Consider the following 14,710-nt stretch of genomic DNA (forward strand, 5'->3'; position numbering starts at 1 on the left):
TAAGTGGTTTCCAGATTTCCACCATCATAGGTGTTTGTTGCTCAGTGTATCTACTCGCAGGTGATGGTAGGGGTCTCATGGCCCTTTTCCAGAGGAGATCTTCTCTTGTGTTGGCTGACTGAGCTTCTGTCGCCTTCAGGAGATGTCGTCTCAAAACAAGTGGAGTATGAATGTGGCCTATCAGAAGAGATCACTTGACTGAAATACTGCTCTCAGAAGGATCAAGACAAGGAGATTGGTTTGGGTGCCAGGTGTCTTGTTTCATGTGCTGTTTTTGTATAGAACTAAGAGCTGTCTCTGATAACTGGTATTTGTAGAGCACTTTCTGAGAGTTTACAGAGGGCTTTCCTATATTTTATTTAATTCCAATCTTACGGAGGAGGGAGCAGACTCCAAGCAGTCAAGTGACTGCCCCAAGCTCCCAGGCCTGTGTGTGGCAGAGACATCAATGCAGGCTTCAGGCCCTGGGTCTCACTCCGGGCGGCTCCCAGTTATGGAGCTTCTCAGCCGTGATTACGTCTCTCACTGTTGCCAAAGCCGTGACACGCAGTGTCCTTTTGCCGACAGAGTGGAGTATATGGAGAAGAGCAAGCATCTACAGGAGCAGCTCAATGAGCTCAAGACAGAGATCGAGGCCTTGAAACTAAAGGAGAGGGAGACGGCGTTGGATATTCTGCACAATGAGAATACTGACAGGGGCGGCACCAGCAGCAAGCACAATACCATTAAAAAGGTACCCAGAGCCTCTTGTCTTTTGCTGATCAGGACAGTCATTAATGAAATGTGAGGTTGGCATCTGGTTTCCTTAGTAGCCAAGTCATTAGACTCTTGTCATTTTTTATATGTACTTAGTTGAGGAAATTTTTTGACTCATGCCAGAAAGGGAGTTTAATCTGCCAGTGACTGTGAACCCATTGGCTTGATGGAAGTGGAGCTTGTGTTAAAAGCTCTGATAAAATGAATCCCTGTTGCGGTATGTGTTTTGATCCATCATTTAGCAGGAAAGTGGTTCTGTCTTTTAAGCCAAGGGGAGTTATGCCCAGGGAGCTGCCTTACTTAATGACAAAGCAAAATGAAATGGAGGCTGTTGAGAACGGACTCTCCCTCTAGTCTTTTGTGTTTTTAAGTGGCAAGGACTATAAAATTCTGTTCTTGATTTAGAGACCAAAGTTTGAATTTTTAACTTTTTTTATGCTTGAAAGGAAGTATCAAGGAGAACCTTTATGTTTTAAAAGATGAGACTTCATTCATTACATTGATAGCAGTTTCTTATCTTTCTCCATTGGTATTTTGAGCTTTCAGCATTTCAGAGGAAGTTAAATTCCATACTAATTATCAGCCCAAGAGTCACTTCTCTTATGTTGAGCAAAGAAGAAAGGTTCTGTCTTGCCCATTGCTGCTCTGCTCTTAACTGACAGGCCAGGATCAGGATAACACCTGTGAAATAGGTGTCATTAACCTAAGACTGTATGTTGAGTTAGATAATGACTGGTGTGGTTAGTTTTTAACTCTTTACCTTGGTCTTTAAAATAGTGTCCCAGTTTAAGAAATTTCTCTATTGTCTGTGTTTAAGCCATACGTGAAGAAAGATCTTTGTCTCCCTCGTTGTCGGTGGGTACAGTGGGGACGCCGACTTCTGTCTCGACTCGAGTTAGTATCAGTGCCAGGTAGACAATTAGTTTTAATAGTGTGACCTAGAAGAAAGGCCTTTCCACATCTCTGGTTGGAAAATTTGCTTGGATTCCCTCCCAAAACAAAATTATTAAACAGTTAGTAAAAGAGGAGTTTTAAAAAAAAAAAAAAAAAGGAAGGCCTCAGCCAGTGAGCAGAGAAGTAAAATGATGAATGGGCCGGGGAGCCAGTCAGCTCTTGAGTGAGCTGCCCTCAGGACTGCCCTCCCTGCTTTGTCATCTCAGCACCAAGAGCGGTTGAATTTTCCCGCTGCTGCAGTGAGCTGGGCCTCAGCCACAGCAGCCTGGAGCGGGGGGGTCTGGAGAGACCTGTTTCTAAGCCCTAAAACGCAATACACAAAGAATCACTTGTCATGATTTCAGGCCTGTCTGAGCATTTTGCAAAATGGCACATGTGGCGTTGTTGATATCACAAGGGTATGTTTTGTTTTTCTTCATTTTATTTTGCTGGTTTAGCCTCAAGCCCAAGGCAGAAGACCTATCTGCATTTGAGCCCTGAAAGTAGGTTATCCCCAGGTACTCTGTATGTGGTGATGGTACTGCCCTCTGTGATACTAACCTGTGCATGAGCTTGCCTGTCATTGTCCTCGGGCAGCGCCCGAGCCCTACCGCGGGCAGGTGGCACCTGGATGCTGGCCGCAGCATGCTTCAAGTCTGAGAGCAGGCATCCGCCCTGAGGTCCGGAATGCTGCCTCATCTGAAGAGCATGTCATGGGGTCGTTGGACCAATCGTCCTTCACACCAGTGTCGCTTGTGGGCTGGGGATGGTTGTGGCTTCTTGTCCAGTCAGGTGTGTCTAAAAGTCCTTTGTCTTGGTGGCGTACTCCTTAGATAAATAACCCTAGCATGGAAATGGGAACAATCTGGTTGCTTTTACGACTGGTGCCTTTGACTTATGATGAAGACTTCCATGTGATGATAACCTCTGAAGACTCATGGTCACACCTGGCAGCTTCTGGCTTGATGAAGAGGCTGCCCATTCTCATTCATTCTTCTGCTGAGCCTCCCCTTTCTGTGCATATCCATTTTCTTCTCAAGAAAAGCAAATGAATAGCACAGGGATCTGAACTGTAAGTAAGTCTGAGTGTACTGTTTATTCCATCAGGGCTCTGAAGGTCGTCTCTGCTTCTGCTTCTCTGCAGCCTGGAGCGACGTTGTGGTCGAAGTGAACTCTCATTAGAACAGAGCAGCTGTGAGCACCCAGTAGATGAGCGCTCAGTGGCTGTTGAGTGAATTAATGGAATGACTACTGCTTTTCTTCTGCCACAGTGTGTTATTCTTCCAACATTCCTAGGCAGTGGGGAGAATTGATTATGCCCAATAACATGATGACATCCTGCCAGTGAGCCAGACAGCATCCGACAGTAACGTGGGATTTGTTGTTTGGAGTCCTCACTGCAGTTTCTGCTGCTAGAATAGAAGCAGCACGTTGGAAGCTCACTACCAAATTCTACTAAAATTTTCCAATTTTCTCTCTATTAAATTCTCTAATTCTACCAAAAAATGGGACCTGGCATCAGATAGATCCAATTTGCGTTTGTTATCTAAGCCTGAGATGTTAGACATTAAAGTACCAGATAGACCTCATTATAAGATGGATTCAAGCTATCATTTGGTTCCATGGCCTGAACCCTGATTTGTGTGTGACACCTTCATTTAGCAGGCTTCATTTTCTTCAGCTTTCACACCACACGTGGGTGTTGAATAACCCAACAGTGAACAGTGCATGCAGGGTCAGAAATAGGTTAGCTCTGACCAGGGCTGTTATGACCAGCATCAGAATGGGCTGGCCAGGTGAGTCATGGCTCAAGCAGTGAGCCCCTGGGTCCCAGCAGACTCTGGGGTGGACTCACTTTGGTTTCCTGAACTTTGTAGTTAACACAGGAACAAGCAGAAAAGTCCTTCTTGTTTCAGCCTGTGCTGTCAGATATTTCCTACGCATGACCCTGCTCTCCTCCTTAATAGGATTTCACCTTTCTTCAGAGACTTGATTCTGACCATCAGTTCTCACTGAGCTGTTATCGTAGACAAATGAGGTTTGATTTTTAAGCAAATATGTACTGTTCCTAGGATATATAGGAGGAGTATGTAGTATGTATACATACATAAACCAGTTGCCGTCAAGTCAGTTCCGACTCACAGCTATGCTAATAGGACAGAGCAGAACTGCCCCATAGACATATGGGGCAGTTCTGCTCTGTCCTATAGGGTCACTATGAGTCGGACTCGACAGTGGTAGGTTATATATACGTATACAGAAGCTTTTTTTTTTTTAATGTGTTGGTGTGTACTTGTTTTCACAGCAAATGGCGAAGCTCCAGTTAATCAAGAATTCTGCTTAATCAAGGGTTAATAAAAGTGTGGCTTTTAATACCAAAAAACAAAACAGAACCAGTTGCCCTTGAGTCAGTTCCAACTCATGTCATCCCCGTGTGTGCAGAGTAGAACTGTGCTCCTAGGGTTTTCAAGGCTATGACCTTTTGGAAACAAACCACCAGACCTTTCTTCCAAGGCGTCTTTTGGTTAGTGGTTGAGTGCTTAACCATTTGCACCACCCAGGGACTCCTGACTTTTCATATAACTGGAGTTATCTCAGCATCACTAGATAAAATAATGGTCATTTTTGCTACACGAAGTTTGATGCAATTTCCATTTTCTAGACTTAGCTGTGAGGTCCCTGTGGCCAGTGACCAGGACTGAGGACCAGCCCCCTTCCTGTGCTGGGGTGGCTCTGGGTGGGGCCTGCTGCAGTCTGGGCTGATACAAGTCTAGCTGAAGAGAAGCCTGCCTCAGGCTTCAGACGAGCAGTACCTGGAATGTCAAAGGCAGAGCTCCATCTAGACAGTTGGGGAGGAGAACTGCTGGTGGTGGACCTGGAGAGGTTCCAGTGCCCTGGACACTCATTAATCTTGGTTCAAACCAGCATGCGTTGATTTTTGTTTGGTTTTTAGTGTGTTTTGATCATAGATTTCTTCAACGAAAGGATGGTTGTCTTAACTCCCACAATCCAGGCATACTCTTCGTGCTTGCTTTCAGTGTCTTCTGCCAGTCTCGGTGTCTGGCACAGTCTCATTAGTACCCACAGGGGCTGTGCAACACTTGAGCTGATCCATGGGCCGCTCCCCAGGGTAGCCGGGGCTGTGGGATAAAGGGAGGATCTGTTCCCTTGGAATGTCGAGAGGTGGTCCAGTTGAGTAACTGAGGCTTGACCTCATCTCTCTGCTGTGCCACTTACTTTCTCTATAGGACTTACTCACCTGTAAGGCTCAGCGTCCTTGCCTGTAAAAGGGGAACAACGGTCCTCACCCCACAGAATTGTTAGGAGGCGAAAGAAGGTCATGCACAGTAAGAGCTCAGTCAGTTTAAAAATAGAAAAAGAAACAAAACCACTAGTGAACCTGTGGCCAGGGCTGAAGGCAGGTGTCATGGGCTACTCTCCTGCATTTATGCACACATTTCGTGATAAGCATATTTATTAAATAGATTCATTTCCATGTGTTTAGAGGTAAAAACTTAAAAAAAAGAAAAAGCCAGAATTAACTTCAGTAGTTCCTTCAGTAGTTCTCTTGTTCGCGGGGTCGCTATGAGTTGGAACTTAGTCAGCGGCACCTAACAACAACACAGTTCTTCTGATACTCAATTTGGGTTTGCAAGGGTGTATTTTTCTCCTCTTGCTAATCTTAATGTTTACATCTTAACATCCCTACATTTCCATTTTTCCCAGTTGATAATCAGTGCAGTAGGCTTGGCATTTGTATCTGGGTCAGAGGAGCACTCGCAGTCAACAGCCACCCTGGGAACCTAGCTCGTTCATGGTCAGAGGGAACACCCATGTTCCTGGCATCTGGGTCTTCTGAGTGAGGGCAGGGAGGCTTGGCAGCCTGGCAGGGTGGGGGAAGGCACAGGAGTCTTGGTCTTGAGCTTCTTGCCTTCAGAGACAGCAGTACTGATGATAGAATGGTGGCTAGGTGTGGCTTGTCTGTACAACAAATGTTGGAGGTGACCAGGCAGCCCTGGAGCATGCCCATTTCGGGGTTTTGCTCTCATCCCCTCCCGAGGGATGGTTTCACTCTCTCAATCCTGAACGGCTTGAGTGCCAGCAAACTTGCTATCATTTTTCGACCATGGTCCCCGAGGGAGCATGGAGTTTCAAAGGCAATAGACAAATGAGAAATCCTGGAGGTCATGGAGCTGAGAAAGCTCATTTTATTAGTAGAATGGTTTGAACCCTCAAGGTCCAGCTATGGGTTTCCGCTGGTGGAGGAACCGGAATAGAGGAGCCTTGACATTTAGCCGAAGCTTGAGCTGTCTCTATTGGATCAGGGAGACATAAAAGTCCAATGTCATCTTCAATTTGTGTGGACTCCCCTTGGAGGGTTGGTGAAGTGAAGTGTAGAACACTTCAGACACCCAGGGAAGTGATAAATCACAGAAAGAAATTGGATATGCGTGAAAAGTGTCTCCCACAATTAAAACAAATGGCCAGAGCCTCCTTGGTGACCTCTGGTCTGCATTGCCAGCCTCGAAGATGCCGCTAAATAGTTTATACTTAATTATGTGGTTAAACATTCAATCCTCCTTATGACCCCCGTGGGCCAAGGGTCTCTGCTTCCGTTGTCTGGTACAGTGTCCTCTGCCCTGATGTAAAAGGCAGCACACTGGCTCCCTGGTTCCAGAACCTTCCCCTTCTTGTTGGAACACTGCAGCAGTAGGAGGGAAGAGGAGAAGGAAAGGGTACAGGGAGCAAGGAGCAACAAGAAGCAGCAGCAGCACCAATTGTGGCCGTAGAACACGGAAGAAATTACAGTGGCTGGTGGGAACTCTTGCTCTTGGCCCCCATCTTGTCAGAAGCACAGGGAAGGCCTTGGGAGCCAGGGGCTGGTCCTGGAGAGTGCGCTCATCCTGGGCGGGCCGCCTTGCGCTCACTCCTACCTCACACACCAAAAAAACACTTCAATTTCTAGATGCCTCATAATTATTGCATCCTTGCAGTTTTCTTGCTTGTTTCTGGTAGCTCTCTAGATAGAAGATTCTACCAGCCTGTTTTCCAGAAGACTATGCTCCAATCACTGTTTTTGGTTGGGAGTCTTTCCCCAACCAAGCAGTTGTTCTTTGGGAGGTACTGCCTCATCCACTATGATATTTTACTACCAGTTGGAAGTGCCTGAGGACATTATTTGGGCCTTAATTTGATGCAGTAAAACATTTCATTTGGTCCCTTAGCACTGGAGATAGGTTTCAGTGCAGCTCCTCTCCTAGCACCCGATTTGTTACTGCAACAGTGGGAGGGAAAAGACTGGATGCAAACTCATTCTGCGGGCGCGAGGCTCTTCTAATCCTCGCCATGATTTCTCATTTGATGTTGGCAATTTAAAAATGACATCAGTATATCTGGATTTTTTCGCCGAGGCGCTCACGCAACCTGCTCTCTAGGTGTTTAGCCTCCAACTGCCAAGTGAGGTGAATCAGGCTGATTAGTCCGTTTTTCAGGTGGAGGAATCGTGTGGCGAAGGCCCTGGGCAGGCGTCACTTTCCAGGCACCTCTCTGCAGCTGCAGGCCCCTAAAGGGTTCACATTGCAGGAGAGAGCCCCTGGATTTTCCATGGCAGATTTCACTCTAGAGCAGGTAAAGGAGCTAAGACCAAATTGGATTTGTTAATTGGGATGAACTTGGCCTTTAATTCCACCTCTGGTTGTGGATAAGAGTGTGGACAGCTCTCTCCCTGTGTACATCACCAGATGGCATTTGGGTGCAAGCTGTCACTAGCAAGGCTGCAGAAAAGCTTCATCGGTGTGTTTCCAGCAGCTGTCCACCCTCAGTAGCTGGTCCCCCTCGGCTGTGGTTTGGAAGGGAGGATGTTTATCACACGCACACCAAAGAGTATGCTGGAATCTGCTGCTGCTGGGTTTGGCTGTCACCTTTCTGCTCCAGAGGCGGCTTTCTCTTGGTGGATCCAGGTGCCAGAGAACCTGCATGTCGTTTTGCATCTCTGCCCTCCCCCACTCCCTAATTTTCAATATGTAGTGGTGGAGAGGAAGGATAACATGATTTTAGGGTTTGCATTTCAATTCCACTGCATTTTTATGGGACAAGCAGTGTCGCAGCGCCTGGAGTTATTAGGTTAGTATCTAAAACGGGTTCAGCATTGTGGGTCTTACTATTTAAAATGAATTAAACTCCCCCTTGCCATCTTCCGATTTCTCCTCCCTGGGGATGAGTAGATTGAGGCGAGGCCCTCGGAGACTAGTTGGAGGAATCCTGGTGCTCTGATTAGTTTTGTTCTCTCAGCTTAATTGTAGAGCTTCCTTTCTCTGCCCATTGATAGCTGAAGTGGCAGTGTGTCTTGCCCACCCTCGCTCCACCCCTTTTTGCTGTAGGAACCAGATTATCACAATGCGGCCTTGTGAATCAATTTTCTCTATGTGCTGATGAAAGTGTAATTCATTCTTAATCAAGCAGCCTTGCTGCTGCAGGCTTCATGCCGGAATACATTTAATTATCCTCCCATCACTTGGTGAAGCGATCTCCCCAAAAGGACTTCTAGAGGAGAGCTGGAAGGAGAGTTGGCAGCCCTGTGTTTTTCCAGCAGGGGGCACTCTTGGGAATGATGCTGGAGTAGCCTTTGTAGCTGCAAGCCTTGGTGAAAAGTGTCTCCCACAATTAAAACAAATGGCCAGAGCCTCCTTGGTGACCTCTGGTCTGCATTGCCAGCCTCGAAGATGCCGCTAAATAGTTTATACTTAATTATGTGGTTAAACATTCAATCCTCCTTATGACCCCCGTGGGCCAAGGGTCTCTGCTTCCGTTGTCTGGTACAGTGTCCTCTGCCAGTGAGAGGGCTAAGCCTGGTGTTTGTCCCAGGTACCTTCCAGGCTTGCTGTCTCCAGGCCCTGGGGCCATTTCTCAAGAGTGGGCAGGTGCCCGATTGATGTATCTTGATGGGCTGCCCGAAATGTTCACCCGGTAAACAGGAGCCAGTTGAGTCTACATCTTGCACATATGCCTGGATTAGGGAGAATCTGCTGGATAGCAGGTCCTTTGTAGAGTTTAGAGGAGCCAGACACCTGTCCTTTTTAAGGAGCCAGATGTGTCTCTGAATCAGAGCTTGTTTAGATTGAGTGGATGTGTCCGTTTTTGTCATGCAACACGTAATTTTGTTCACTTGAGGAGGTCTGGCTCTGCCAAGTGGCTCCCCTCCTGCCCTTTCACAGCCTGGTGGCTGTCACCAGTGAGATGGGAGAAATAGGCAGGAGGGAAGGTGCCTCTGCCAAGGCTGCACTGGGCAGGAAGGAGGCACCAGGCCCCAATAGGTGGATCAGTGTCCTCGTCAGGTGAAAACAATGCTGTCTATATCTGCAGCATAGAAAAGATGGTTGTCTTCTCAGGATGGAATTGGATTAGTGACAGACTTGAACAGCCGGTTCAGTCAAGAGAGAACTTAATTCCTCCTGTGTTATTCACACGGCTGATTTTAATCAGATGTGGAAAGACAGCTGGAAGAGAGAGCAGGTCAGCCTAGTGCCTGGTGAGGAGACTTCTTGTTATTTAGTCATCTTTAGGGAACTGGCAAGAGTATTTGGGTTGGTGGCTTTAGGCGCAGTTGGCCCTTGTGGTTTACAGCCCTCCCAAAGGAGATAGGCTGTACGCTCCCCGTCGCTGGCCCTGTCTGGACTCAGTTGTGAGTTTTGAAGGATAGTGTGTGGCAGCTGTGGTCACTGGTCATGTTCGGGCAGAGCTCCACACGCTTGTCCTCCGAAGGACTCAAAGGCGTATTTGGCAGGCCCAGAATGACTCAGGCATTGTCTGCGATGCCCCTGGTTGTATATCCACATCCTGAGTCTTTTCTGCTTCACCACCTACTAAAATTCGGAGAGCTCTTCCTGGATAGCCTGCGAGATGAGGCCATGGCAGTGCACTTGTGGAGCCCACCTGGTACATTTGAGGAATTCCCCTTTCCTCCACACGCTGCTCTCCAAGCAGGCAAGACTGGGGGTGGAGAAGGGGTGTGCTGGGTGGCCATGGGAGCGCAGATGTCTTTGTTTGGAATGCGGGATGGTGGGTGGGACTCAGGAGACTGGCATCAGTTCTCAGCTCACAGGGCCTTATTCAGGTCATCTGCATGGAACTTTCCGGCTCTTCTAGCAAAGTGCTTCTTTGCTGTACAGAAAGGGTCATGCCATGACACAGCTTATAAAGACAATGCTCTACATTCTATCTTGGTGAGTAGTGTCTGGGGTCTTAAAAGCCTGTGAGCGGCCATCTAAGATACTCCACTGGTCTCATCCCTTCGGGAGCAAGGGAGAATGAAGAGAACAGGGTACAAGGAAAAGATTAGTCCGAAGGACTAATTGTCCACAGCTACCAAGGCTTCCACTGGACTGAGTCCAGTACAGCTAGATGGTGCCCGGCTACCACCACTGACTGCTTTGACCAGGATCACAACAGAGGGTTCTGGACAGAGCTGGAGAAGGATGTAGAACATAATTCTAACTCACAAAAAAAGGACCAGATTTACTGGCCTAAAGGAGACTGGAGAAACCTCGATAGTATGGTCCCCAGACACCCTTTTAGCTCAGTGGTGAAGTTACCTCCGAGATTCACCGTTCAGCCTGGGAGTGGACAGCCCCGTAAAACCAAATGAGACTCACGAGGTACAGGAGTCCAGTGACAGGGGCCAGAAGGCAGAAGGGGACAAGGAAGCTGGTGATAGGGAACCCAAGGTTGGGTAAGGATATTGTTGATGTGTTGTGAGATTGTTAACCACTGTCATAGGGCAACATTTGTAGTAACTGTTAAATGAGAAACTATTTTGTTCTGTAAGCCTTGATCTTAAGTGAGAATAACAGCACAATTGGAAGAGCGTAGTCAGTGTCACTGAACTGTGCATGTTGAAATGGTGTATCTTTGGCTATGTGTATTTTCACCAAAAAAAAAAAAAAGGTTGAGAAGTTAGAGGGTTAATATGTTGTGGGGTTGTTAACCAATGTCATAAAACAACATGTGTACTACTGTTTCATGAGAAGCTATTTGTTCTGTAAGCCTTCACCTGAAGTACAATAAAAAAAAAAAGAAAGGGTCATGCCAGTCACTGAGCAAGAAGATTGACCAAACACCACCGACATGAGCTCGTGCAGCCTAGGACGTAAGAAAATTGCAGGGAAGCCAGGGAGCTGTTGTTTGCCGATTTTCATGAGTATAAAAAGAAGGCCCACAGAGATAGAGTTTATTTTATGAAGGGCAAGTTTTGTTTACTATTTCCTCTCTTTTATGAATACCTTCTGCCTGTAGCTGTGCTGTAAATGTGACAGTCGGGGAGCTTTCTAGAATGGCTCTGCCAGTGCCACTGAGGCAGCAGGTGTGAAGGCTCTCACAGGTGAGGGGAGCCTGCCCACCAGGGATATGGTGTGAGGCAGGGAGGGCAGTTAGCAGAAGCCGACGCAGTGCCCCGAGGGGACAACTTCTGGGCTCTCTTTAGAAAACCTTGGGCCCGTGGGCTTCTGACTCCTGAGTTCCTACCGGAAGGAAGGAAGACGCTCAGCTTCTCCTCATAGACCTTCCCCTCCTGCTCTCCAGCTCAGGCTGGTGCCATCCGGTGTAAGACTCATGGGAGCACAGACTCGGAGGTAGACATTTCGATGGCTGAGATAAAGGATGGAAGCAGGCGAGGTTGTGGCGGTGCCTGCAAGGGCTCTGCTGCAGCAGGCAGGGAGCCTGCACTGTGGTTTCCTTTGAACCACCAGGAACTGTATAGCAAGGGAAAAGGTGTGGGCCGAGCAGGGTGGCTGAGCAGGGGCAGCAGGTGGCTCCAAGTGCACTGGCGCCAGCAGCACCTGCTGACCAGCCCAGGCCTCTGTCCAGTGGGGCTGCCTCTCCCTCTGACAGCCCTAGTGCCTTTGGAAGGCTGTGCCCCCTCTTTGCCGAGGCCACATGTCTGTTGTGCTTTTTTCCTTCTTCATGATCAAAAGCGTTCAACTCCCCTCAGTGCCTCTCCTCAGGGCCGAGGTCAAACTTCTGTCCTTGCAAGATAAGAGGTGAGGCTGCACCACCATGGAGCCAGTCTGGAGTGAGAGCTGGGAAGCATCTTGCCCACCCGAGGAGCACTCTACATCCTAATGAGCCCATGCTCGAGTAACTGGAATCTGGTGTGGCGGGAGCTGCCAGAACCTCCCCTGGCACCTCGAGGGCACAGCCAGACAAGCTCCTCGGCTAGAGAATCCAGGAATTCTTGGAGCCGGTGTTGTGCAAATAGGCAGGAGTCTCTCTGAGGCCCCCACAGGCCTGGGCTCCCTGCCTGGTGAGGTGGCCAGGCCTTTCAGGGGCATCTGCTTGTCCTGCCCCAGTGGCCACAGAGGCCAGCACCGCGCATGACCCTTCCTTCACCCTCACCCCTTTCTAACGGGCACTCTGCTCTGCCCCCCATTGAAAGGAGAGGAACTGGGGCTGGGGGAGGGGAGGAAGCGTGCATGTGATTAGTAATAACAGCTGTCAAGTTCTCAGCATGTGCCAGGCACTGTTCGAGCTTACATGCATTTCTCGATTAACCCACACATCACCCTATGCGGAAGGACTGCCATCACCCCAGTTCATGGTAAGGGACTGAGACTTGCCCAGAGCCACACAGCTGGTGGGTGGCTCAGGCGGGAGGTGGGCGCAGGCAGTCTGAGTGGTGCCTGTGTCATGACTCCGTGCAAGGAGTTGACTCAAAGTGGCTTTAGGCAGGGCCCTGTCCCCTGCAGGGTCAGGAGAGCAGCTGAGGAGAGGACTGAGGGCTTCTTAGAAGTGTGGGAGGGAAGTTATGTGGAGACATTGGGTTTCACACCTTTTCATGGAAACTCTTCCCTGAGAGGATTTTGTCCCAGCAGTTAGTTCCCTGGCAGCTGAATTCCTTTCTTGCCCGTCTCCAGTCACCATCCTGGTTCTCAGCGTCGCAGGGTGCACCATTCCTGGTCCTTCTCTCGCTGACGGTTTAAGGAGAAACCCATCCCAACTCAGCTCCCTTCTGGAGGGAGTTTGTGTCAGCACATAAATGAAGCACTCTCTCCATTCCCATCAGAATTGAGTTTTCCAAAGGGCTTCTGAAGCTGGTTCCACTGAAGAAAATACCCCAGATGCCTCCCTGCATTCAGCTTGTTAGTCAGGAACTTCAAGGCCAAAAGCTTTGGCAGGACTTAAAGTGTCGCTCTCAAGCTGTCTCGTTTCGAGCACACTAATGCTGCCTGTCTTTTGATGGTGAAGTGGTTGGTTTGAATCTTCCTCCCCAGCCCCGTGTAGAGCTGCATATGGTCCTGAGGACTTTCTGGATTCAGGGGCTTCCAGAGGTGTAGGGAGCAGGCCAGACCGTGTAGCCTACCCCACTGGGTCTCACCCCAGAGGAAAGGGATGCAGAGAGGTCTGTGTGTCGCTGAGGCTGCACGGCAAGCTGTGGCAGGGCAGACCCACCCGGCCTCCTCAGCCCCATTGGGAGTGCTTACCTCCCCCTTCCACCATGTTGCTGTCACTGCAGTCTGCGTCTTCTCACTCAGCAGACACTGTTGGAGCTCCTCCTAGGTGCCAGGTGCTAAGCTAAGTGCTCTGGGGTATGAAGATGCACAGTACATGCCCCCTGCCCTCTGAGAACTCCTGTGGGAAGTGCTAGGGCAGGATGTGGAGCATAGTCTCGCCCAGGTGGTGGACTTCAGGGTAGACCTGGGAGTAGGGATGGCTCTGTTTGGGGAGATCCTGGGAAGTGGCCTCAGAGTTAGTGAATTAGGGCTTACCGTCCAGCGGGTTGCAGACTCTAGTCCGCATCCCCAGGCCAAGCACTGACCCTGGGTTCTACCCCTGGGGCTTCTGCATCTCCCTCCCCTGCCTTCTCAGTGCAGTGTTCTTCCTGGGAGGGCCTGGAGACAAGATTGGGAGAATGGTCATGTTTCTGGACAGAACCTGTCCTCCCTGCCTGAGCCAGCCCCACTTTGAAAGCCCAGTGCCTCCCAGCTTGTGGATGGAAACCTCGCCTTGGCTGCTGGTCAGGGGACAGTCTGCTTTGGGTCCTCCTGAGGAACCGGGAGTGGAGGAAGGGGCAAGCTTTCTCTTCTCTGATGCCCCTAGGGTGTGAGTACTGAGCCGCTTGCACAGCCCTGCCTGGTGTCTCTGCACTGGGAGGGGATTCGCCTCCCAGGCTGGTATCGCCGCAGATACACCACAGAGACATCTCAGAGACTCGAATGTGAGAATCTACAAAAACATCCAGGATCGCTTGTCTTCTGTGATGCGTTGATTGACATTTTCCCACCGACATGCTTTCGCTCACTAGCCATCCCTCCTGGCATGCTCCTCATTTATCACCTCTAGTTTGAATTCTTAGGCAGATCTGGAAACTTCTTTGGGGTTAACCACCAACTTCCTGAGTGTCTATATGAACAGGCTTCTCTTTTCCTCTAAGTCGTTTTTGAATGAATTCACAGGTAGGATGGGGTCCTGGTGTGAAAGAGCAGAAACCACGTCCCCTCAACGTCTTCTCTCTTTTCTTACAGCTCACCTTGCAGAGCGCCAAGTCCCGAGTGGCCTTCTTTGAAGAGCTCTAGCAGGTGACCCACCACCCAGGACCTGCCATTGCTGCTCCCGGCACCAGCGGGATGGGTCAGACACCATGGGGACCCACCATAGGTGGGCTGGCTGGGAGCTTCCATGGAAGCTCTAGAACTTTCCCCAGCTGAGTCAGAGCCCAACTCACTTCATGTGCAATTGCCTTGAACTATGGCCCTGCAGAGATTTCTCTTATGGGGTTCTAGTTCTCCGGATCTCAGTCTTTAATTTTTTTAAGAAGTATATGTCTTTCTTCCTCTGATGTGGGATCCCAAACTTTCTTTGTCAAAGTCGCCCTGGTGTATGTCTTACTTACTGTCCAGGGCTGGTTCTCAGCCCAGTCTGGGAAATGGGCACAGGGAGTGAAGTGCAGAGGCCCCCTGGAAGCAGAGAAGGCCCACACCACCACCACCACCACCACCACCACCACCACCACCACCACCACCACCACCAC

The 14,710-nt window shown here is 49.3% G+C and overlaps 1 protein-coding gene across 3 annotated transcripts in view; it reads left to right on the plus strand.

Annotated features, from left to right (window-relative positions):
• NF2 (NF2, moesin-ezrin-radixin like (MERLIN) tumor suppressor) overlaps positions 1 to 14,511 on the plus strand; it is an 80,355-nt gene extending 65,844 nt beyond the window's left edge. Inside the window, exons 15-16 of one of the 3 annotated variants that reach the window (XM_004378916.3) lie at positions 568 to 733; positions 14,205 to 14,511. In XM_004378916.3, coding sequence (XP_004378973.1) covers positions 568 to 733; positions 14,205 to 14,255 — 217 coding nt within the window. In that variant the 3' untranslated portion in view covers positions 14,256 to 14,511. Of the gene's footprint in view, positions 1 to 139; positions 750 to 2,147; positions 3,779 to 14,204 lie in introns of those variants that run through there. The other 2 variants (XM_023733674.1, XM_023733673.1) reach the window with 2 other exon arrangements.
• Positions 14,512 to 14,710: the final 199 nt, after the last annotated feature.

Source organism: Trichechus manatus, unplaced genomic scaffold, assembly GCF_000243295.1.
Source record: "Trichechus manatus latirostris isolate Lorelei unplaced genomic scaffold, TriManLat1.0 scaffold00061, whole genome shotgun sequence".
Lineage (NCBI taxonomy): Eukaryota > Metazoa > Chordata > Mammalia > Sirenia > Trichechidae > Trichechus > Trichechus manatus.